This window comes from Mustelus asterias, chromosome 14, assembly GCF_964213995.1.
Source record: "Mustelus asterias chromosome 14, sMusAst1.hap1.1, whole genome shotgun sequence".
Lineage (NCBI taxonomy): Eukaryota > Metazoa > Chordata > Chondrichthyes > Carcharhiniformes > Triakidae > Mustelus > Mustelus asterias.
In genome coordinates this window covers 78,866-101,456 of record NC_135814.1, presented here as the reverse complement: position 1 = coordinate 101,456, position 22,591 = coordinate 78,866, and the positions used below count along the sequence as shown (strand labels likewise).

The 22,591-nt window shown below is 46.7% G+C and overlaps 1 protein-coding gene across 1 annotated transcript in view; it reads right to left on the bottom strand.

Moving 5' to 3' along the window:
* Nucleotides 1-22,591, bottom strand: part of LOC144503445 (X-ray repair cross-complementing protein 5-like) — a 292,714-nt gene that overhangs the window by 191,703 nt on the left and 78,420 nt on the right. Inside the window, exon 8 of the mRNA XM_078227765.1 lies at nt 10,651-10,789. Coding sequence (XP_078083891.1) covers nt 10,651-10,789 — 139 coding nt within the window. The remainder of the gene's footprint in view (nt 1-10,650; nt 10,790-22,591) is intronic.

The window sequence follows — 22,591 nt, the reverse complement described above, 5'->3', positions numbered from 1 at the left end:
TGGATAGAGCTGTGAAGAAGGCCTATAGTGTGTTAGCTTTTATTAACAGGGGGTTGGAGTTTAAGAGCCGTGGGGTTATGCTGCAACTGTACAGGACCTTGGTGAGACCACATTTGGAATATTGTGTGCAGTTCTGGTCACCTCACTATAAGAAGGATGTGGAAGCGCTGGAAAGAGTGCAGAGGAGATTTACCAGGATGCTGCCTGGTTTGGAGGGTAGGTCTTATGAGGAAAGGTTGAGGGAGCTAGAGCTGTTCTCTCTGGAGCGGAGGAGGCTGAGGGAAGACTTAATAGAGGTTTATAAAATGATGAAGGGGATAGATAGAGTGAACGTTCAAAGACTATTTCCTCGGGTGGATGGAGCTATTACAAGGGGGCATAACTATAGGGTTCGTGGTGGGAGATATAGGAAGGATATCAGAGGTAGGTTCTTTACGCAGAGAGTGGTTGGGGTGTGGAATGGACTGCCTGCAGTGATAGTGGAGTCAGACACTTTAGGAACATTTAAGCGGTTATTGGATAAGCACATGGAGCACACCAGGATGATAGGGAGTGGGATAGCTTAATCTTGGTTTCAGATAAAGCTCGGCACAACATCGTGGGCCGAAGGGCCTGTTCTGTGCTGTACTGTTCTATGTTCTCTAAATGGAGGGTGAGAAATTAGGGTCCCAAACCAGTGTCCTCTGCTTGAACAGAGGGGAGTACAATAGGATGAGGGCAGAATTGGCTAATGTAGACTGGGAGTGCAGACTAGTTGGTAGGACAGCTGAGCAACAGTGGCGGATTTTTAAGGAGATTTTTCTCAGTACTCAGCAAAAATATATTCGTGATAAAAAACGAATGTAAGAAAAGGGATAACCAGCTGTGGATAACTAAAGAAATAAAGGAGAGTATTAAATTAAAAACCGATGCGTACAGAATGGCCCCAACTAGTGGGGAATTAGAAGATTGGGAAAGCTTTAAAAAACAACAAAGAACTACTAAGAAAGCGATAAAGAAAGGAAGATAGATTATGAAACTAAACTAGCACAAAATATAAAAACTGATAGTAAAAGTTTTTACAAATATATAAAAAGGAAAAGAGTAGCTAAAGTAAATGTTGGGCCCTTAGAAGACAAGAAGGGGGATTTAATAATGGGAAACGAGGAAATGGCCGAGGCCTTAAACAAGTTTTTTGTGTCGGTCTTCACGGTAGAGGACACAAATAACTTACCGAAAATTGATGGTCGTGGGACTGTAGGGGGTGAGGTTCTTAAAACGAATACTATTACTAAAGAGGTAGTGCTTGGTAGGCTAATGGGACTAAAGGTAGACAAGTCCCCGGGCCCGGATGGAATGCATCCCAGGTACTGAAAGAAATGGTAGAAGTAATAGCAGATGCGTTGGTTGTAATTTATCAAAATTCGCTGGACTCTGGGGAAGTGCCGGCTGATTGGAAAACAGCTAATGTGACGCCACTGTTTAAAAAAGGAGGTAGACAAAAGGCGGGTAACTACAGGCCGGTTAGCTTAACGTCTGTAGTTGAGAAATTGCTGGAATCCATCATTAAAGAAGAAATAGCAGGACACCTGGAAAAAAATGGTTCGATCAAGCAGACGCAGCATGGATTCATGAAGGGAAAGTCGTGTTTGACGAATTTACTGGATTTTTATGAAGATGTAACGAGTGCGGTTGACAGAGGGGAACCGGTGGATGTGGTGTTTTTGGATTTCCAGAAGGCGTTCAATAAGGTGCCTCACAAAAGGTTGCTGCAGAAGATTAGGGTACACGGAGTTGGGGGTAAAGTGTAAGCGTGGATTGAGGATTGGCTATCTAACAGGAAGCAGAGAGTTGGAATAAATGGGTGCTTTTCTGGTTGGCAGTTGGTGACTAGTGGCATGCCGCAAAGATCAGTGCTGGGGCCTCAACTGTTTACCATATACATAGACGATCTGGAGGAGGGGACCGAGTGTAGGGTAACAAAGTTTGCGGATGATACAAAGATGAGTGGGAAAGCGAATTGCGCGGAGGATGCGGAAAGTCTGCAGAGAGATTTGGATAGGCTAAGTGAGTGGGCGAGGATCTGGCAGATGGAATATAACGTTGATAAGTGTGAGGTTATCCACTTTGGAAGGAATAATAGTAAAATGGACCGTTATTTAAATGGTGAAAAATTACAACATGCTACTGTGCAGAGGGACCTGGGAGTCCTTGTGCATGAATCGCAAAAACTCAGTTTGCAGGTACAGCAAGTGATCAAGAAGGCAAATGGAATATTGGCCTTTATCGCGAAGGGGATAGAGTATAAAAGCAGGGAGGTCTTGCTGCAATTGTACAAGGTACTGGTGAGGCCGCAACTGGAGTACTGTGTGCAATTTTGGTCCCCTTATTTGCGGAAGGATGTATTGACCTCGGAGGGAGTACAGAGAAGGTTCATCAGGTTGATACCGGAGATGAGGGGGTTAGCTTATGAGGAGAGATTGAGTAGATTGGGCCTGTACTCGTTGGAGTTTAGAAGGCTGAGGGGAGATCGTATAGAGACATATAAGATAATGAAGGGGCTAGACAGGGTAGAGGCAGAGAGATTCTTTCCACTTAGAAAGGAAACAAGAACTAGGGGATACAGCCTCAAAATAAGGGGGAGTCAGTTTAGGACAGAGTTGAGGAGGAACTTCTTCTCTCAGAGGGTAGTGAATGTTTGGAATTCTCTGCCCATTGAAGCAGTGGAGGCTACCTCATTAAATATGTTTAAGTCACAGGAAGATAGATTTCTGATCAATAAGGGGAGCGGGCGGATAAGTGGAACTAAATCACTATCAGATCAGCCATGATCTTATTGAATGGCGGGGCAGGCTCGAGGGGATAGATGGTCTACTCCTGCTCCTATTTCTTATGTTATGTTCTTAACTCAAGAACAGCTTCTTCCCTGCTTCCATTGGGCTTTTGAAGGGACCTGCACTATATTATGCTGATCTTTCTCTCCATCATAGCTGTAACTATAACACTATATGCTGCACCCTTTCCTTTCCTTCTCCCCATGAACTCCATGAACAGTATGCTTTGCCTGTATAACATGCAAGAAATAATACTTTTCACTGCAAACTAATACATATGTCAATAACAAATCAAATGCAGGTAGGGTTGTAATTAAATACTTTGTGTCGGTGTTCACTAATGAGAGAGAAAGTGCTGATCTAGAAATCAGGGAGAAGAACTGTGATACAAAGAGGAGATACTGAGTGGTCTGGCAGGCTTAACAGTAGATAAATCTCCAGGGACAGATGAAATGTATTCCAGGCTGTTGAGTGAGGCAAGGGAGGAAATAGCAGGGGCGCTGGCAATAATTTTAATTCCTCTCTGGCCACAGTGAAGGTGCCAGAGGACCGGAGGACAGCCAATGTGGTACTGTTATTCAAGAAGGGAGGAAGGGATGAACCAGGAAACGATAGGCCAGTCAGTCTAACTTCAGCAAAGGGGAAACTACTGGAGTAATTCTGAGAGACTTAATCTGCATTTGGTGAGGCAGGGATTCATCAAGAACAGCTAGCATGGTTGTGTTAAGGGGAGGTCATGCCTGACCAACTTGATTCAATTTTTCGAAGTGGTGACCAGGTGTGTAGATGAGGGCAATGCATTTGATGTAGTCTACTTGGACTTCAGCAAGACTTTTGATAAGGTCCCACATGAGAGACTGATAGCGAGGCTAAGAGCCCATGGGAACCAAGGAAATTTGGCAAAATCCAGAATTGGGTGAGGGGCAGGAAGCAGAGGGTGATCGAGGGTGTTTTTTGGACTGGAAGACTGTGTCCAGTGGGATCCTGCTGGGATCAGTGTTGGGGACCATGCTGTTTATGGTTTATATAAATGATTTAGACTTGGATGTATGAGGGTTGATCAGTAAGTTTGCGGATGATACAAAAATTGGTCGGGTGGTAAATAATGAGGATAGCTTTAGATTACAGCAGGATATAGACAGGCTGGTCAGTGGCAAATGGAATTCAATCCGGATAAGTGTGAAGTGACGTACTTGGGCAGGACAAACAAGACAAGGAAATACATGATGAGCAGCAGGACCATGGAAAGCACCGAGAATCAGAGGGACCTTATTGTACATGTACACCGGTCCCTTAATGTAGGACAGGTGGATAAAGTGGTTACGAAGACATAAGGTATACTTGCCTTTATTAGCCAAGGCATAGAGTTTAAGAAACAGGAGGTTGCCTGGACTTTTTGTTTATGAAGTGAGATTGGATAGACTGGGGTTGTTTTCCTTTGAGCACAGGAAACTGAGGGAGGACATGATTGAGATGTATAACGTTATGAGGGATCAATTACTAGGGGGCATAAATTTAAGGTAAGAGGCTTAGAGGAGATGTGAGGAATAACTTTTTCACCCAAAGGGTGGTGGGAGTCTGGAACGCGCTGCCTGAAAAGGTGGTGGAGGCAGAGACCCTCATAACATTGAGTAAGTATTTAGATGTGCACTTGCGATGCCAAGGCATACAAGTGCTGGAAAATGAGATTTGAATAGTTAGGTGGTTTGTCTTTGATTGGCATTGATGCGATGGGCTGAAGGGCCTTTTTCTGTGCTGTATACCTCTATAACTCTAAGAAAGTAGATGCTACCTAGGACATGGTGACAGACTGCTCTCTCCACCTGTTCTGCCACCTTCAATGATATGTGCACATATACACCCAGGTGTGAGAAAACCTGTCCCTAGAAGGTTTCACAACTGATAAGAAGGAAGTGTTGAATATATTGTCAGTACTGAAAGTTGGCAAGGCACCGTGATGCATTTAGGGATATTGAAGGAAGTGAGAATGGAAATTGCAGGGACACTGGCCATAATCTTTCAGTCTTCTCCAGATTCAGGAGAGGTTCCTGAATAATAGCAAATTGGATTATTATCTAAAATAATAGCAAATTGGATTATTATCTAAATGGAAAGAAATTACAACATGCTGCTGTGCAGAGGGACCTGGGGGTCCTTGTGCATGAGACGCAAAAACCCAGTCTGCAGGTGCAACAGGTGATCAAGAAGGCAAATGGGATGTTGGCCTATATTGCAATGGGGATGGAAGTGTTTCTCTGGAGTAAAGGGAAATACAGTGTCATCAGGGAGGAAATTAGACGGGTAAATTGGAAGGAGGCATTCTTGGGGAAAAGTACCGAAGGAAAGTGGAGGATTTTCAAGGAATGTTTGTCTGGAGCTCTGCATGACAACGTTCCGATGAGACAGGGGGGTGTTGGTAGGGTACGGGAACCGTGGTGCACGAAGGTTGTGATGAACCTGGTGAATAAGAAAAGAGAGGCGTACAGAAGGTTCAGAGAGCTAGGAGGTGTTAAGGATTTAGAGGAGTATACGGGATGTAGGAAGGAGCTTAAGAAGGAAATTAGGAGAGCGAGAAGGGGTCATGAGAAGGCCTTGGCGGGTAAGATTAAGGAGAACCCCAAGGCTTTCTACAAATATGTCAAGAGTAAAAGGATGAGATGTGAAGGCATAGGACCCTTAAAAGGTGAAGGGGGAAAAGTTTGTGCGGAACCGTTAGAAATGGCGGAGCTGCTTAATGAATACTTTACCTCGGTATTCACGGTGGAAAGGGATCTGGGTGGTTGTACTGCTGGTTTGCGGTGGACAGAAAGGATCGAGCATGTGGACATAAAGAAAGAGGATGTGTTGGAACTATTGAATGGCATCAAGGTTGGTAAGTCGCCGGGACCGGATGGGATGTACCCCAGGTTACTGTGGGAGGCGAGGGAGGAGATTGCGGAGCCTTTGGCGATGATCTTTGCATCGTCGATGGAGACGGGAGAGGTTCCGGAGGATTGGAGGATTGCAGATGTGGTCCCTATATTCAAGAAAGGGAACAGGGACAGCCCGGGAAATTACCGACCGGTGAGTCTAACCTCAGTGGTTGGTAAGTTGATGGAGAGGATCCTGAGAGACAGGATTTATGATCATCTAGAGAAGTTTAGTATGATCAAAAGTAGTCAGCACGGCTTTGTCAAGGGCAGGTCGTGCCTTACGAGCCTGGTTGAGTTCTTTGAAATGTGACCAAACACATTGACGAAGGAAGAGCGGTGGATGTGGTCTATATGGACTTCAGCAAGGCGTTCGATAAGGTCCCCCATGCAAGACTTCTTGAGAAAGTGAGAGGGCATGGGATCCAAGGGGCTGTTGCCTTGTGGATCCAGAACTGGCTTGCCTGCAGAAGGCAGAGAGTGGCTGTGGAGGGGTCTTTCTCTGCATGGCGGTCAGTGACCAGTGGAGTGCCCCAGGGATCTGTTCTGGGACCCTTGCTGTTTGTCATTTTCATAAATGACCTGGATGAGGAAGTGGAGGGATGGGTTGGTAAGTTTGCTGACGACACCAAGGTAGGTGGTGTTGTGGATAGTTTGGAGGGATGTCAGAAGTTGCAGCGAGACATAGATAGAATGCAAGACTGGGCGGAGAAGTGGCAGATGGACTTCAACCCGGATAAGTGTGTGGTGATCCATTTTGGCAGATCCAATGGGATGAAGCAGCAATATAATATGAAGGGTACCATTCTTAGCAGTGTAGAGGATCAGAAGGACCTTGGGGTCCGGGTCCATAGGACTCTTAAATCGGCCTCGCAGGTGGAGGATGCGGTCAAGAAGGCGTACGGCGTACTGGCCTTCATTAATCGAGGGATTGAGTTTAGGAATCGGGAGATAATGCTGCAGCTTTATAGGACCCTGGTTAGACCCCACTTGGAGTACTGCGCGCAGTTCTGGTCACCTCATTACAGGAAAGATGTTGAAGCCATTGAAAGGGTGCAGAGGAGATTTACAAGGATGTTGCCTGGATTGGGGGGCATGCCTTATGAGGATAGGTTGAGGGAGCTTGGTCTCTTCTCCCTGGAGAGACGAAGGATGAGAGGTGACCTGATAGAGGTTTACAAGATGTTGAGAGGTCTGGATAGGGTAGACTCTCAGAGGCTATTTCCAAGGGCTGAAATGGTTGCTACGAGAGGACACAGGTTTAAGGTGCTGGGGGGTAGGTACAGAGGAGATGTCAGGGGTAAGTTTTTCACTCAGAGGGTGGTGGGTGAGTGGAATCGGCTGACGTCGGTGGTGGTGGAGGCAAACTCGTTGGGGTCTTTTAAGAGACTTCTGGATGAGTACATGGGATTTAATGGGATTGAGGGCTATAGATAGGCCTAGAGGTGGGGATGTGATCGGCGCAACCTGTGGGCCGAAGGGCCTGTTTGTGCTGTGGCTTTCTATGTTCTATGTTCTATGAATATAAAGCTGTTATAAAGCCGAATATAAAGCCGAATTAAAAGCTGAATATAAAGCCTAGCTGTTCTGTCTGGAGACAATACACATCTCTTTAACCTGTGTTTAATGTTCCCTCCACCCACATTATCTGTACCACCTTTAAGACCTGGCTGGCTGTAGAGATTTGCATTCTAATTAGTATTCTGTAACTTGATTTTGTGTCTCTGTGCACTGTTAGAGAACAGATTTTCACTCCATCTGACGAAGGGGCAGCGCTCCGAAAGCTTATGGTATTTGCTACCAAATAAACCTGTTGGACTTTAACCTGGTGTTGTGAGACTTCTTACGATAGAATATAAAAGCAGAGATGTCTTGCTGCATCTGTACAGGGCATTGGTGAGGCCGCAGCTGGAATACTGTGTGCAGTATTGGTCCCCTTATTTGTGGAAGGATATAGTGGCCTTGGAGGGAGTGCAGAGAAGGTTCACCAGGCTGATACCAGAGATGAGGGGTGTTGATTATGAGGAGAGACTGAGAAGATTGGGTTTGTACTCGTTGGAAGGCTGAGGAGGGATCTTATAGAGACCTATAAGATAATGAAGTGGCTGGATAGGGTAGAGGTGGAGAGATTCTTTCCACTTAGAAAGGAAACTAGAACTAGAGGGCACAGCCTCAAAATAAAGGGGGGTCAGTTTAGGACAGAGTTGAGGAGGAACTTCTCTCAGAGGGTGGTGAATCTCTGGAATTCTCTGCCCACTGAAGTGGTGGAGGCTACCTCGTTGAATATGTTTAAATCACGGATAGATGGATTCCTGATCGGTAAGGGAATTAGGAGTTATAGGGATCAGGCGGGTAAGTGGAACTGATCCACTTCAGATCAGCCATGATCTAATGGAGTGGCGGGGCAGGCTCGAGGGACTAGATGGCCTACTCCTGCTCCTATTTCTTATGTTCTTATGTTCTCAAGTTCCAAAGGACTGAAGAACTGCAAATGTTACGGCCTTGTTAAAAACAAAGTTACAAGGATAGCCCCTTCAAATACAGGCCAGTCAGTTCAACATCAGTGGTGGGAAAGCTTCCAGGGACAATTACTTGTGTTAGAATTAGCAGCTACATGGAAAAATGTGAGTTGATTATGACGAGCCAGAATGGATGTCTAAAGGGAAAATTATGTTTACTGAACTTGCTGGAGATTTTTGAGGAGGTAACAGAAAGGGCCGATGAGAGTAATGCTGTTGATGTGGCGATCATGGGTTTTCAATAGGCATTCCTTCGATAGCCTGCCACACAACAGACTTGTGAAAAAGGTTGTAACACATGGAATAAAAGGGACAGTGGCAATGTTCATATGAAATTGGCTGAAAAATAGGAAGCAGAGAGCAAGGGTCAATGGATATTTTTCAGGCTGGAGGTAGATTTGTATTAGTGTTCCCCCGGGGTCTTGCTTTTCCTGATATATATGGTGCGCAGGGGGCAATTTCAAAGTTTGTGGGTGACACAAAATTTCGAAACATTGTAAATTGTGAAGAGGACAGTGTAGAACTCCAGAAGGACATAGACAAGTTGGTGGTATGGGTAGATAGGTGACTGATGAAGCTCAATGGAGAAGTGTGAGGTGATGCAACTAACTTGATTTTGTGTCTCTGTGCCCTGTTTGAGAGCACATTTCCACTCCATCTGACGAAGGAGCAGCGCTCCGAAAGCTAATGGTATTTGCTACCAAATAAACCTGTTGGACTTTAACCTGGTGTTGTTAAAACTCTTACTGTGTTCACCCCAGTCCAACGCCGACATCTCCACATCATATCTCATAGAAGACAGAGGGTGGTGGTGGATGGAAAATCTTCAGACTGGAGACCAGTTACCAGCGGTGTACCACAAGGATCAGTGCTGGGTCCTCTGCTATTTGTGATTTTTATCAAGGGTTGAAGGGTGGTCAGTAAATTTGCGGATGACACCAAGATTGGTGGATTAGTGGATGAGGTGGAGGGCTGTTGTAGGCTGCAAAGAGACATTGATAGGATGCAAAGTTGGGCCGAAAAATGGCAGATGGAGTTTAACCCTGATAAGTGCGAGGTGATTCATTTTGGTCGGACAAATTTGAATGCGGATTACAGGGTCAAAGGTAGGGTTCTGAGGAATGTGGAGGAACAGAGAGATCTTGGGGTTCATATCCACAGATCTCTGAAGGTTGCCACTCAAGTGGATAGAGCCGTGAAGAAGGCCTATAGATTGTTAGCGTCTATTAGCAGGGGGTTTGAGTTTAAGAGCCGTGGGGTTATGCTGCAACTGTACAGGACCTTGGTGAGACCACATTTGGAATATTGTGTGCAGTTCTGGTCACCTCACTATAAGAAGGATGTGGAAGCACTGGAAAGAGTGCAAAGGAGATTTACCAGGATGCTGCCTGGTTTGGAGGGTAGGTCTTATGAGGAAAGGTTGAGGGAGCTAGGGCTTTTCTCTTTAGAGCGGAGGAGGTTGAGAGGCGACTTAATAGAGGTTTATAAGATGATGAGGGGGATAGATAGAGTGGACGTTCAGAGACTATTTCCTCGGGTGGATGTAGCTGTTACTAGGGGTCGTAACTATAAGGTTCGTGGTGGAAGATATAGGAGGGATGTACGAGGTAGGTTCTTTACTCAGAGAGTGGTTGGGGTGTGGAATGGACTGCCTGCTGTGATAGTGGAGTCGGACACTTTAGGAACTTTCAAGTGGTTATTGGATAGGCACATGGAGCACACTAGAATGATAGGGAGTTGGATAGCTTGATCTTGGTTTCGGAAAAGGTTCGGCACAACATCGTGGGCCGATTGGCCTGTACTGTGCTGTACTGTTCTATGTTCTATAAAGAGGGCACAGATTTAAAGTGATTTGCAAAATAAACCAATGTGATGTGAGAAAAATACCTTTTTACACAACAAGTGGTACATTTCTGGAATGCACTGCCTGAGAGTATGCTGGAGGCAGGTGCAATGAAAGCTTTAAGGAGGGCATTAGGTGATTACTTGAATATAAACAATGTGTCTGGGTACGAAAAAAAGGCAGGAGAATGGCACCAAGGTTGGAGAGCTGGTGCAGACCTGGTGGCCGAATGTCCTCCTGTGCAGTGACGATTCTGAGTGACTGAAGGATATATATCAGACTGTCCACCCAGGACAACTCCCTTCATCTTTGAATGTCATTGGACCTTTTCTGCCCACCTGAATGGACAGATATTTTATCCTTCAAGATTGCATTGCAGTGTTCACCTGCATTATGTTTATATCTCTAGAGTGGGACTTGAAACTAAGACCTTTGGAATCAGAGGCTAGATGCTGAGACAAGGCTAACACTTGTATCTAAAGCAGCTCCCCTCAACTTTCAGCCCCAACGTATCTCTCTTACAGAATCCTTGCATTAAATGTTTGGATGGTCAGGACAGATGGTACCTTGAATAGTGTCCTCCTTTGCAACTTCAGTCTCATTGTCATCATTTAAGCAGTGGACAGTTTCCCTCCGCACATCCTCCTTTCGCAGAGTCTTGGCATCTACAGACATCCAACTTTTTTTGACTTTTTCTTCAGTCATCTGTTTGAAGAGTTTTACTTTTGCAGTTTTGATTGTCATAATTATATTTTAAAAAAAGAAATTTCAGACAAAGCTCGGCATTTCAGACAAAGCTCGGCACAACATCATGGGCCGAAGGGCCTGTTCTATGCTGTACTAAAGAACAAAGAACAAAGAACAGTACAGCACAGGAAACAGGCCCTTCGGCCCTCCAAGCCTGTGCCGCTCCTTGGCCCAACTAGACCAATCGTTTGTATCCCTCCATTCCCAGGCTGCTCATGTGACTATCCAGGTAAGTCTTAAACGATGTCAGCATGCCTGCCTCCACCACCCTACTTGGCAGCGCATTCCAGGCCCCCACCACCCTCTGTGTAAAAAACATCCCTCTGATGTCTGAGTTATACTTCGCCCCTCTCAGCTTGAGCCCGTGACCCCTCGTGATCGTCACCTCCGACCTGGGAAAAAGCTTCCCACTGTTCACCCTATCTATACCCTTCATAATCTTGTACACCTCTATTAGATCTCCCCTCATTCTCCATCTTTCCAAGGAGAACAACCCCAGTCTACCCAATCTCTCCTCATAGCTAAGACCCTCCATACCAGGCAACATCCTGGTAAACCTTCTCTGCACTCTCTCCAATGCCTCCACGTCCTTCTGGTAGTGCGGCGACCAGAACTGGACGCAGTACTCCAAATGTGGCCTAACCAGCGTTCTATGCAGCTGCATCATCAGACTCCAGCTTTTATACTCTATACCCCGTCCTATAAAGGCAAGCATACTGTTCTATGTTCTATGTCAGCTGGGGCAAGGTGCTGGGGATAGAGTACAAAATGCACTCATTTTTATCCACTATTAAAATTGTTACTTTCATCTCATTGTTCCACAGGACCAGGCTGAGGAGAAGGCAGTTGGTGTGTTCACTACATTTATTTATTTATTTTAAGTTAAATTTGTGTAAAAAAATCGGAGGTTTTTTTTTAAAAACAGGAAGTGGGCCCAGCAGGAGTCTGGGAAGGTTTTTGGAGGGTTTAAAAGTAGGCCGCACTTTTGAGCGGGCAGCGTCGTTAGCGGGCAGCAGAGTGAGCAGGAGGCAGAGTGAAAGCTGTAGGGCTTTGGCTCACAGGGCTTGGGCGAGCAGGGGTGAGTTAATTCATTTTTTGCTGTTTCTACCTGGTACTGGCAAGGTATCTAGAGAGGATGGGTGTGAAGGCAGTGCAATGTTCCTCTTGCACTATGTTCGAGGTGAGGGACGACGTCAGTGTCCCTGCTGATTATACCTGTGAGAAGTGCATCCATCTGCAGCTCCTCCAAAACCGTGTAAGGGAACTGGAGCTGGAGTTGGAGGAACTTAGGATCATTAGGGATGCAGAGATGGCCATAGACAGAAGCTTCAGGGATACAGTTACTCCGAGGAATGAAAATAGATGGGTGACGGTGAGAGGGGCTGGGAAGAAGCAGTCGGTGCAGGGATCCCCTGTGGTCGTTCCCCTTAGCAATCAGTATTCCGCTTTGGATACGGTTGAGGGGGACGACATACCAGTGGTGAGCCGCAGTGAGAGGATCTCCGGCACTGAGTCCGTCCCTGTGGCTCAGGAGGGTAAGGAGGAGAGCGGGAGGGCAATAGTTATTGGGGACTCGTTAGTTAGAGGGATAGATAGGAGGTTCTGTGGCAGCAAAAGAGACTCGAGGATGGTTTGTTGCCTACCGGATGCCAGGGTCCGTGACGTCTCAGACCGTGTTTTCCGGATTCTTAAGGGGGAGGGGAAACAGTCACAAGTCGTGGTACACATTAGTACCAACGACATAGGTAGGAGAGGGGACGGGGATTTAAAGCAGGAATTTCGGGAGCTGGGCTGGAAGCTGAGAGCAAAGACAAAACATGTGGTCATCTCTGGTACGCTACCGGTGCCACGTGATAGCGAGTTGAGGAACAGGGAGAGAGTGCACTTAAACATGTGGTTGCAGGGATGGTGCAGGAGGGAGGGTTTCAGATACGTGGATAATTGGAACACATTCTGGGGAAGGTGGGACCTCTACAAACAGGACGGGGTGCACCTGAACCAGAGGGGCACCAATATCCTGGGAGGGAAATTTGCTACGGCTCTTCAGGGGGATTTAAACTAATTTGTCAGGGGAGTGGGAAAAGGAGTTGTAGTCCGCAAGTCAGTGTTGAGGGTGGTGAGATATTGGGGAAGGTATCAAGGTCAAGGGTGGGTACCGGTAGACAGGAAGATGGGTTGAAGTGTGTCTACTTCAATGCAAGGAGCATCCGGAACAAGGTGGATGAACTTGGGGCGTGGATTGCTACTTGGGACTACGTTGTGGCCATTACGGAGACATGGGTAGAACAAGGACAGGAATGGTTGTTGGACGTTCCGGGGTATAGATGTTTCAGTAAGTGTAGGGAAGCTGGTAAAAGAGGTGGAGGAGTAGCATTGTTAATCAAGGATAGTTTAACGGCTGCGGAAAAGCACTTTGAGGGGGATATGCACACTGAGGTAATATGGGCTGCAGTTAGAAACAGGAAAGGAGCGGTCACGTTGCTAGGAGTTTACTATAGGCCCCCAAATAGTAATAGAGATGTGGAGGAAGAAATTGCAAAGCAGATTATGGATACGTGTGGGGGTCACAGGGTAGTTGTCATGGGGGACTTTAACTTTCCAAATATTGATTGGAACCTTTGTAGGTCGAATAGTTTGGATGGGGCACTTTTTGTGCAGTGTGTGCAGGAGGGTTTCCTGACACAATATGTGGATAGGGGTGAGGCCACATTGGATTTGGTACTGGGAAATGAACCGGGCCAAGTGTTAGATTTGGTTGTGGGAGAGAACTTTGGAGATAGTGACCACAATTCGGTGTCTTTTGTTATTGCAATGGAGAGGGATAGGGCCGGACGGCAGGGCAAGGCTTACAATTGGGGGAGAGGTAATTATGATGCGATTAGGCAAGAATTAGGGGGCATAAGATGGGAACAGAAACTGTCAGGGAAAGGCACTGATGAAAAGTGGAACTTTTTCAAGGAACAAATACTGGGTGTCCTTGATAGGTATGTCCCTGTCAGGCAGGGAGGAAATGGCCGAGTGAGGGAACCGTGGTTCACAAAAGAGGTGGAATGTCTTGTGAAAAGGAAGAGGGAAGCTTATGTAGGGATGAGGAAACAAGGTTCAGATGGCTCGATTGAGGGTTACAAGTTAGCAAGGAATGAGCTGAAAAAGGGGCTCAGGAGAGCTAGGAGGGGACATGAGAAGTCCTTGGCGGGTCGGATCAAGGAAAACCCCAAGGCTTTTTACTCTTATGTGAGGAATAAAAGAATGACCAGGGTGAGGTTAGGGCCGGTCAAGGACAGTGGTGGGAACTTGTGTATGGAATCAGTAGAGATAGGCGAGGTGATGAATGAATACTTTTCTTCAGTGTTCACCAAGGAGAGGGGCCATGTTTTTCAGGAAGAGAAGGTGTTACAGGCTAATAGGCTGGAGGAAATAGATGTTCGGAGGGAGGATGTATTGGCAGTTTTGAATAAACTGAAGGTCGATAAGTCCCCTGGGCCTGATGAAATGTATCCTAGGATTCTTTGGGTGGCGAGGGATGAGATTGCAGAGCCTTTGGCTTTGATCTTTGGGTCCTCGCTGTCCACGGGGATGGTGCCAGAGGACTGGAGAGTGGCAAATGTTGTTCCTCTGTTTAAGAAAGGGAATAGAAATGACCCTGGTAATTATAGACCGGTTAGTCTGACTTCGGTGGTTGGTAAATTGATGGAAAAGGTCCTTAGGGATGGGATTTACGACCATTTAGAAAGATGCGGATTAATCCGGGATAGTCAGCACGGATTTGTGAAGGGCAAATCGTGCCTCACAAATTTGATAGAATTTTTTGAGAAGGTAACTAGGTGTGTTGATGAAGGTAGGGCGGTTGATGTCATATACATGGATTTTAGTAAGGCGTTTGATAAGGTCCCCCATGGTCGGCTTATGATGAAAGTAAGGAGGTGTTGGTTAGAGGGAAAGTTGGCCGATTGGATAGGTAACTGGCTATCTGATCGAAGACAGAGGGTGGTGGTGGATGGAAAATTTTCGGACTGGAGGCAGGTTGCTAGCGGAGTGCCGCAGGGATCGGTGCTTGGTCCTCTGCTCTTTGTGATTTTTATTAATGACTTAGAGGAGGGGGCTGAAGGGTGGATCAGTAAATTTGCTGATGACACCAAGATTGGTGGAGTAGTGGATGAGGTGGAGGGGTGTTGTAGGCTGCAAAGAGACATAGATAGGATGCAAAGCTGGGCTGAAAAATGGCAAATGGAGTTTAACCCTGATAAATGTGAGGTGATTCATTTTGGTAGGACTAATTTAAATGTGGATTACAGGGTCAAAGGTAGGGTTCTGAAGACTGTGGAGGAACAGAGAGATCTTGGGGTCCATATCCACAGATCTCTAAAGGTTGCCACTCAAGTGGATAGAGCTGTGAAGAAGGCATATAGTGTGTTAGCTTTTATTAACAGGGGGTTGGAGTTTAAGAGCCGTGGGGTTATGCTGCAACTGTACAGGACCTTGGTGAGACCGCATTTGGAATATTGCGTGCAGTTCTGGTCACCTCACTATAAGAAGGATGTGGAAGCGCTGGAAAGAGTGCAGAGGAGATTTACCAGGATGCTGCCTGGTTTGGAGTGTCGGTCTTATGAGGAAAGGTTGAGGGAGCTGGGGCTGTTCTCTCTGGAGCGGAGGAGATTGAGGGGAGACTTAATAGAGGTTTATAAAATGATGAAGGGGATAGATCGAGTGAACGTTCAAAGACTATTTCCTCGGGTGGATGGAGCTATTACAAGGGGGCATAACTATAGGGTTCATGGTGGGAGATATAGGAAGGATATCAGAGGTAGGTTCTTCACGCAGAGAGTGGTTGGGGTGTGGAATGGACTGCCTGCAGTGATAGTGGAGTCAGACACTTTAGGAACATTTAAGCGGTTATTGGATAGGCACATGGAGCACACCAGGATGGTAGGGAGTGGGATAGCTTGATCTTGGTTTCAGATGAAGGTCGGCACAACATCGTGGGCCGAAGGGCCTGTTCTGTGCTGTAATGTTCTATGTTCTATGTTCATTCTCCTGACTTAAATGTTCTAAAATTCAAATTAATGGTCTGTCAGAGCACCAGTGCAGATGTTAAATACCAAATAGCAATATAACTCATTGGTTTCGGCAGTGGGCATGGCAACAGGGCCTCGTTGCACTATTTTAAAGGTTCATTGGACATAGAAATCACAACACTGGCTTAAGACAAGTTTGATGAAAAAATATTCCACACAAATAGAATCAGGCATGCACTGTACTGCTACCACCCTGAAAAACTCCTCCCCCCAACAACAAATTTCTTCCCCCTTCAATACACACCGTTTCCCCCAAAACACGACCCTTCCCCCAAAAACTCACCTTTTTCCCCAAAACACCACCCCTTTCCCCAAAACCCCACTCCTTTCCCCAAAACCCCACTCCTTTCCCCAATATAGAATTATTCAAATGTAACAATAATAAAAGAAGAGGGATTAGAGATCACATCACTCGCCAATACAGAGCTTCCTAAACTGGGGTCCCCAGAACCCAGTGGGTCCTTTGTAAGACAGGCACATCTGAAAAATACTGAAATGTTGCTGTTCCAGTCAGAGATCAGTGTGCGAGAGAAGGGGTGAGTATGCGAGAGAGAGTGGAGGGTATTATGTGTGAGGGGGTGAGTGTGCAAGAGAGGGGATGAGTGTGCGAGAGGGGGTGAGTGTGCAAGAGAGGGGGTGAGTGTGCAAGAGAGGGGATGAGTGTGCAAGAGAGGAGCTGAGTGTGTGAGAGAGTGGAGGGTATTATGTGTGAGGGGGTGAGTGTGCAAGAGAGGGGATGAGTGTGCAAGAGAGGGGATGAGTGTGCGAGAGAGGAGGTGAGTGCGAGAGAGGAAGTGAGTGTGCGAGAGAGGAGGTGAGTGTGCAAAAGAGGTGAGTGTGCAAGAGAGAGGGGTTGAGTGTGCAAGAGAGAGTGGAGAGTATTGTGTGAGGGGGAGTGAGTGTGTGAGGGGGATGAGTATGTGAGGGGGTGAGTATGTGAGGGGGTGAGTGTGTAGGGGGGGTGAGTGTGCAGGGGGGGTGAGTGTGTAGGGGGGGTGAGTGTGTAGGGGGGGTGAGTGTGTAGGGGGGGCAGTGTGTGAGGGGGGCGAGTGTGTGGATCGAGTGTGTAAGAGAGGGAGCAAGTGTGTATGTGTGTGTGTGAGAGAGAGAGAATGAGGGAGATGTGTGTGTGTATGTGTTAGGGAGAGAGAGGTGCCTGTGTGTGACATGAGTATGAGCTTTCCAGCATCACTCCTCCCATTAAAATTGACAAATAACTTATTTTTTTTGAAATAGAAGAATTTTGTAAATGTGAGGTCATCCATTTTGGTAGGAATAACAGTAAAATGGACTATTATTTAAATGGTAAAAAATTGCAGCATGCTGCTGTGCAGAGAGACCTGGGTGTCCTTGTACAGGAATCTCAAGGAGTTGGTTTGCAGGTGCAGCAGGTACTAAGAAGGCAAATGGAATTTTGTCCTTCATTGCTAGAGGGATGGAGTTTAAAAACAGCAAAGTTATGTTGCAGCTGTATAAGGTGCTGGTGAGGCCACACCTGGAGTACTGTGTACAGCTTTGGTCTCCTTACTTGAGAAAGGATATACTGGCACTGGAGGGGGTGCAGAGGAGATTCATTAGGTTGATTCCGGAGTGGAGAGGATTGGCTTATGAGTAGGGACTGAGTAGACTGGGGCTATACTCATTGGAATTCAGAACAATGAGGGGAAATCTTATAGAAACATATAAGATTATGAAGGGAATAGATAAGATAGAAGCAGGGAAGTTGTTTCCACTGGCAGGTGAAACTAGAACTAGGGGGCATGGCCTCAAAATAAGGGGGAGCAGATTTAGGACTGAGTTGAGAAGGAACTTCTTCACACAAAGGGTTGTGAATCTGTGGAATTCCCTGCCCAGTGAAGCAGTTGAGGCTACCTCATTGAATGTTTTTAAGGCAAGGATAGATAAATTTTTGAACAGTAAAGGAATTAAGGGTTATGTGAACGGGCGGGTAAGTGGAACTGAATCCACGAAAAGATCACTCATGATCTTACTGAATGGTTGAGCAGGTTTGAGGGGCCAGATGGCCTACTCCTGCTCCTAGTTCTTATGTTCTTATTCCAAAGTCTGACAGCACCAGGGAAGAAGCTGTTCTTGAGTTGGTTGGTACGTGACCTCAGACTTTTGTATCTTTTTCCCGAAGGAAGGTGGTGGAAGAAAGTAGGTCCGGGGCGTGGGGGGTCCTTCATAATGCTGGCTGCTTTGCCGAGGCAGCTGGAAGTGTAGACTGAGTCAATGGATGGGAGGCTGGTTTGCGTGATGGATTGGGCTATATTCATGAACTTTTGTTGTTGTTGTTTCTTGCGGTCTTGGGCAGGGTAGGAGCCATACCAAGCTGTGATACAACCAGAAAGAATGCTTTCTATGGTGCATCTGTAAAAGTTGGTGAGAGTCGTAGCTGACATGCCAAATTTCCTTCGTCTTCTGAGAAAGTAAAGGCGTTGGTAGGTTTTCTTAACTAAAGTGTCAGCATGGAGGGACTAGGACAAAGCTCTCGGCCCTTTCTACTTTGTCTCTGTTGATGTAGATGGGGGCACGTTCTATTCTATGCTTCCTGAAGTCGATGACAATCTCCTTCAGATCACCATCAACATCATTCCTGAGTTTGTCCTGTCTCACCAGCAGGGCAGACCCAGCAGAAGTAGTAGCACAGCGGTAAACAGTCAGGAGGGAGTTGTTCAAGGAGTCCTTGTGAACTGTATCCCAGGACATTGTGGGAGGCTAGGGAGGAAATTGAGGGTCCCCCAGTCGAGATATTTGAATCATCGATAGTCACGGGCGAGGTGCCTGAAGACTGGAGAGTGGCAAATGTTGTGCCTTTGTTTAAAAAGGGCTGCAGGGAAAATCCTGCGAACTACAGGCCAGTGAGCCTCACATCTGTGGTGGGTAAGTTGTTGAAAGGTATTTTGAGAGACAGGATCTACAGGCATTTAGAGATGCAAGGACTGATTAGGGACAGTCAGCATGGCTTTGAGAGTGGAAAATCATGTCTCACAAATTTGATTGAGTTTTTTGAAGGGGTAACCAAGAAGGTAGATGAGGGCAGTGCAGTTGATGTTTGTCTTTTAAAAAGCATTTAGACAGTTGCATGGGTAAGATGGGGATAGAGGGATATGGGCCAAATGCGGGCTATTAGGATTAGCTTAGGGGTTTAAAAAAAAAGAGTGGCATGGACAAGTTGGGCCACAGGGCCTTTTTCCATGCTGTAAACCTCTATGACTCTATGAGTCCTCAACACCGACTCTGCACTCCATGAAGTTTCATGGCACAAGGTCAAACATGGGAAAGAAAATCTCCTGTTGATTACCACATACCGTCCCCCCTCAGCTGAAGAATCAGTACTCCTCCATGTTGAACAGCACTTGAAGAAGCATTGAGGGTGGCAAGGGCACAGAATGTACTCTGGCTGGGAAAATTCAATGTCCATCACCAAAAGTGGCTTTGTAGCACCATCACAGACCAAGCTGGCCAGGTACTCAAGGACATAACTGCTAAACTGGAACTGCAGTAGGTGGTGAGGAAACCAATAAAAGGGAAAAAACATGCTTGACCTCATCTTTAGCAACATGCCTGCCACAGATGCATTTATCCATGGTCGGAGTAATCACTGCACAGTCCTCACATTGAGGATACCCTCCATCATCTTATGTAGCACTACCAACATGCTAATTGGGATAGATCCAGTAATTCAAGGCTGGGCATACATGAGGCATTGTGGGTCATCAGCAGCGTCAGAAATGTACAAAATCTGTAACCTCACAGCCCAGCCTATCGCTACCACCAAGTCAGTGCATTAACTCGAGTTCAATGAAAAGTGCAACAGGGCATGCCAGGTGCAATACCAGGCATACCTAAAGACAAGATGTCAACCTGGTGGAGCTACAACACAGGACTACTTGCGTGCCAAACAACATAAGCAGCAAGCAATAGACAGAGCTAAGCGATTCCACAACCAGCGAATCAGGTCTAAGTACTGCAGTCCTTGTCACATCCAGTCGTGAATAGTGGTGGACAATTAAACATCTCACTGGAGCAGGAGGCTCGACAAATTTCCCCATCCTCAATGATGGAAGAGCCCAGCACGCCTGTGCAGAAAATAAGGCTGAAGCATTCGCAGCAATCTTCAGCCAGAAGTGCCGAGTGACTGATCCATCTTGGCCTCCTCCAGAGGTTCCCAGCACCACAGATGTCAGTCTCGAGACAATTCGATTCACTTCACATGATATCAAGAAACAGCTGGAGGCACTGGAAACTGCAGAGACTACGGGCCCTGACAATATTCTGGCAATAGTCCTGAAGGCTTGTGCTCTAGAACTCGCCATGTCCCAAGCCAAGCTGTTCCAATAAAACTAGAACACTGGCATCTATCTGGCAATGTGGAAAATTGCCCAGGTATTTCCTGTACTCAAGACACAGGACAAATCCAACATGACCAACTACCACCCCATCAGTCTACTTTCGATCATCAGCAACATGATGCAGGGGGTCATCAGCAGTGCTGTCAAGCGGCACTTAATCAGCAATAACTTGCTCACTGATGCTCAGTTTGTGGTCCACCAGGGTCACTCAGCTTCTGACCTCATTACAGCCTTGGTTCAAACATGGACAAAAGACTGAATACCAGTAGTGAGGTGAAAGTGACTGCTCTTGACATCAAGGCAGCATTTGACTGAGTAAGGTATCAAGGAGTCCTTGCAAAACTGAAGTCAATGAAAATCAGGAGGAAAACTCTCTGCTGGTTGGAGTCATACCTGGCACAAAGGAAGATGGTTGTGGTGGTTAGAGGTCAAAACTCACAGCTCCAGGACATCATTGCAGGAGTTCCTCAGGTTAGTTCCTCTCTTCCTAGGTTCAACCACGTTCAGCTGCTTCATCAATACCCCCCCTTCCATCATAAGGTTAGAAGTGGGGATATTCGCCGATGCACAATGTTCAGCACCATTTGTGACTCCTCAGACACTGAAGCAAGACCTGGACAATATCCAGGCTTGGGTTGACAACTGGCATGTAACATTCATGCCACACAATTGCCAGGCAATGACCATCTCCAACAAGGGAGGATCTAACTGTTATATATTTAAGTAGTTGTATGATTGCTTTAAGAGCAGGTCACATGATTTGATGGCGATATCATGGGGTGTTTCACAGGCTCCTGCTTTTAACTTCAGTTTGTACTCTGTACAGGCAAGAGCTCCCAGAGTAAATCTGTTGTTGTGAGTTTGAATCTAAGGGCCCGATTTTACCATCGCGTTGTGCCTGTGAAAACTTGATAAAGTCGGGCATGAGGCAAGAAGCGCAATCTGCACCTGCCTCCACGCTGGTTCCCCCTTTACCAAGGCCCGAAAGTGGCCGTGATCGGGACCACGCCCGAAACGGGCGCAATAGCCACTGAAATTGACTTCGTAGGCTGCACGTCCAACCTTACTGGCACTTCCCCCTTTACCGCCATGTTCGCCCATCCAGAATCAGCGCGAAACAGACATGCTCCATAGAAGCCTGATTTGGGCACTCCGTCAGTGAGGGTTAGTGAGGAGGTAAGTGCCGAGCGTCCAATGGCTCTCTGCTTGAGATGGGAGGGGGTGGGTCCACTGCCACTCCGCCTGAGATCAGTGGAGGGGGAAGGAGGTCTGCTGCCACTCTGCCTGAGATTGGTGGGGGGGGAAGTGGGGGGGGAGGGGCCCGCGATCGGTCTGGGTGGCGGGAGGGGGGGGCACGGAATAAGGGGTCTGTTGTGGGGGTTGGCAATGTCTGTGGGGGCTGGGGGAAGCATTGTCCGGCCCGAGAGGGATGTGGCAGGGGAGCAGCATTCTATCATTTTTTTCTCTGCACATGCGCAGTTGAAGGCACCAATCGGAGCTGCAGGGTTTCGGGCACGTAAGCCCTGCACACAGGCTTGTGCAGCACAATTCGGAATTGCTGATATTTTTTCAGGCAGAGTGCATGTGGAGGCGCCTGAGAACAGGTCTAAAAGTCAGATCTGAAACACTCCCAGTTTCAAGTCCGCCCAGCACTTAAAATTAAAATGGTAAAATAGGGCCCTATATGTGCAAACCATGTCTTTTCTCTTTTTGTGTAAAATCCAGACTCTCGAACATAGTTAGGACATTACAAAAAGAAAATTGGCGACGAATTGGGATTTTGTTTCATCGAGAAAGATAGTCACGGGTGAGGTGCCTGAAGATTAGAGAGTGGCAAATGTTGTGCCTTTGTTTAAGAAGGGCTGCAGGGAAAAGCCTGCGAACTACAGGCCAGTGAGCCTCACATCTGTGGTGGTTAATTGTTGGAAGGTATTTTGAGAGACAGGATCTACAGGCACTTAGAGATGCAAGGACTGATTAGGGACAGTCAGCATGGCTTTGTGAGTGGAAAATCAGGCCTCATAAATTTAATTGAGTTTTTTGAAGGGGTAACCAAGAAGGTAGGTGAGGGCAGTGCAGTTGATGTTGTCTACATGGACTTTAGCAAGGCCTTTGACAAGATACCGCATGGTAGGTTGTTGCATAAAGTTAAATCTCACGGGATCCAGGGTGAGGTATCTAAATGGATACAAAATTGGCTTCTTGACAGAAGCCCTGTCTGTGCCCTGTTTGAGAACAGAGACCACTCCATCTGACGAAGGAGCATTGCTCCGAAAGCTTATGGTATTTGCTACCAAATAAACCTGTTGGACTTTAACCTGGTGTTCATA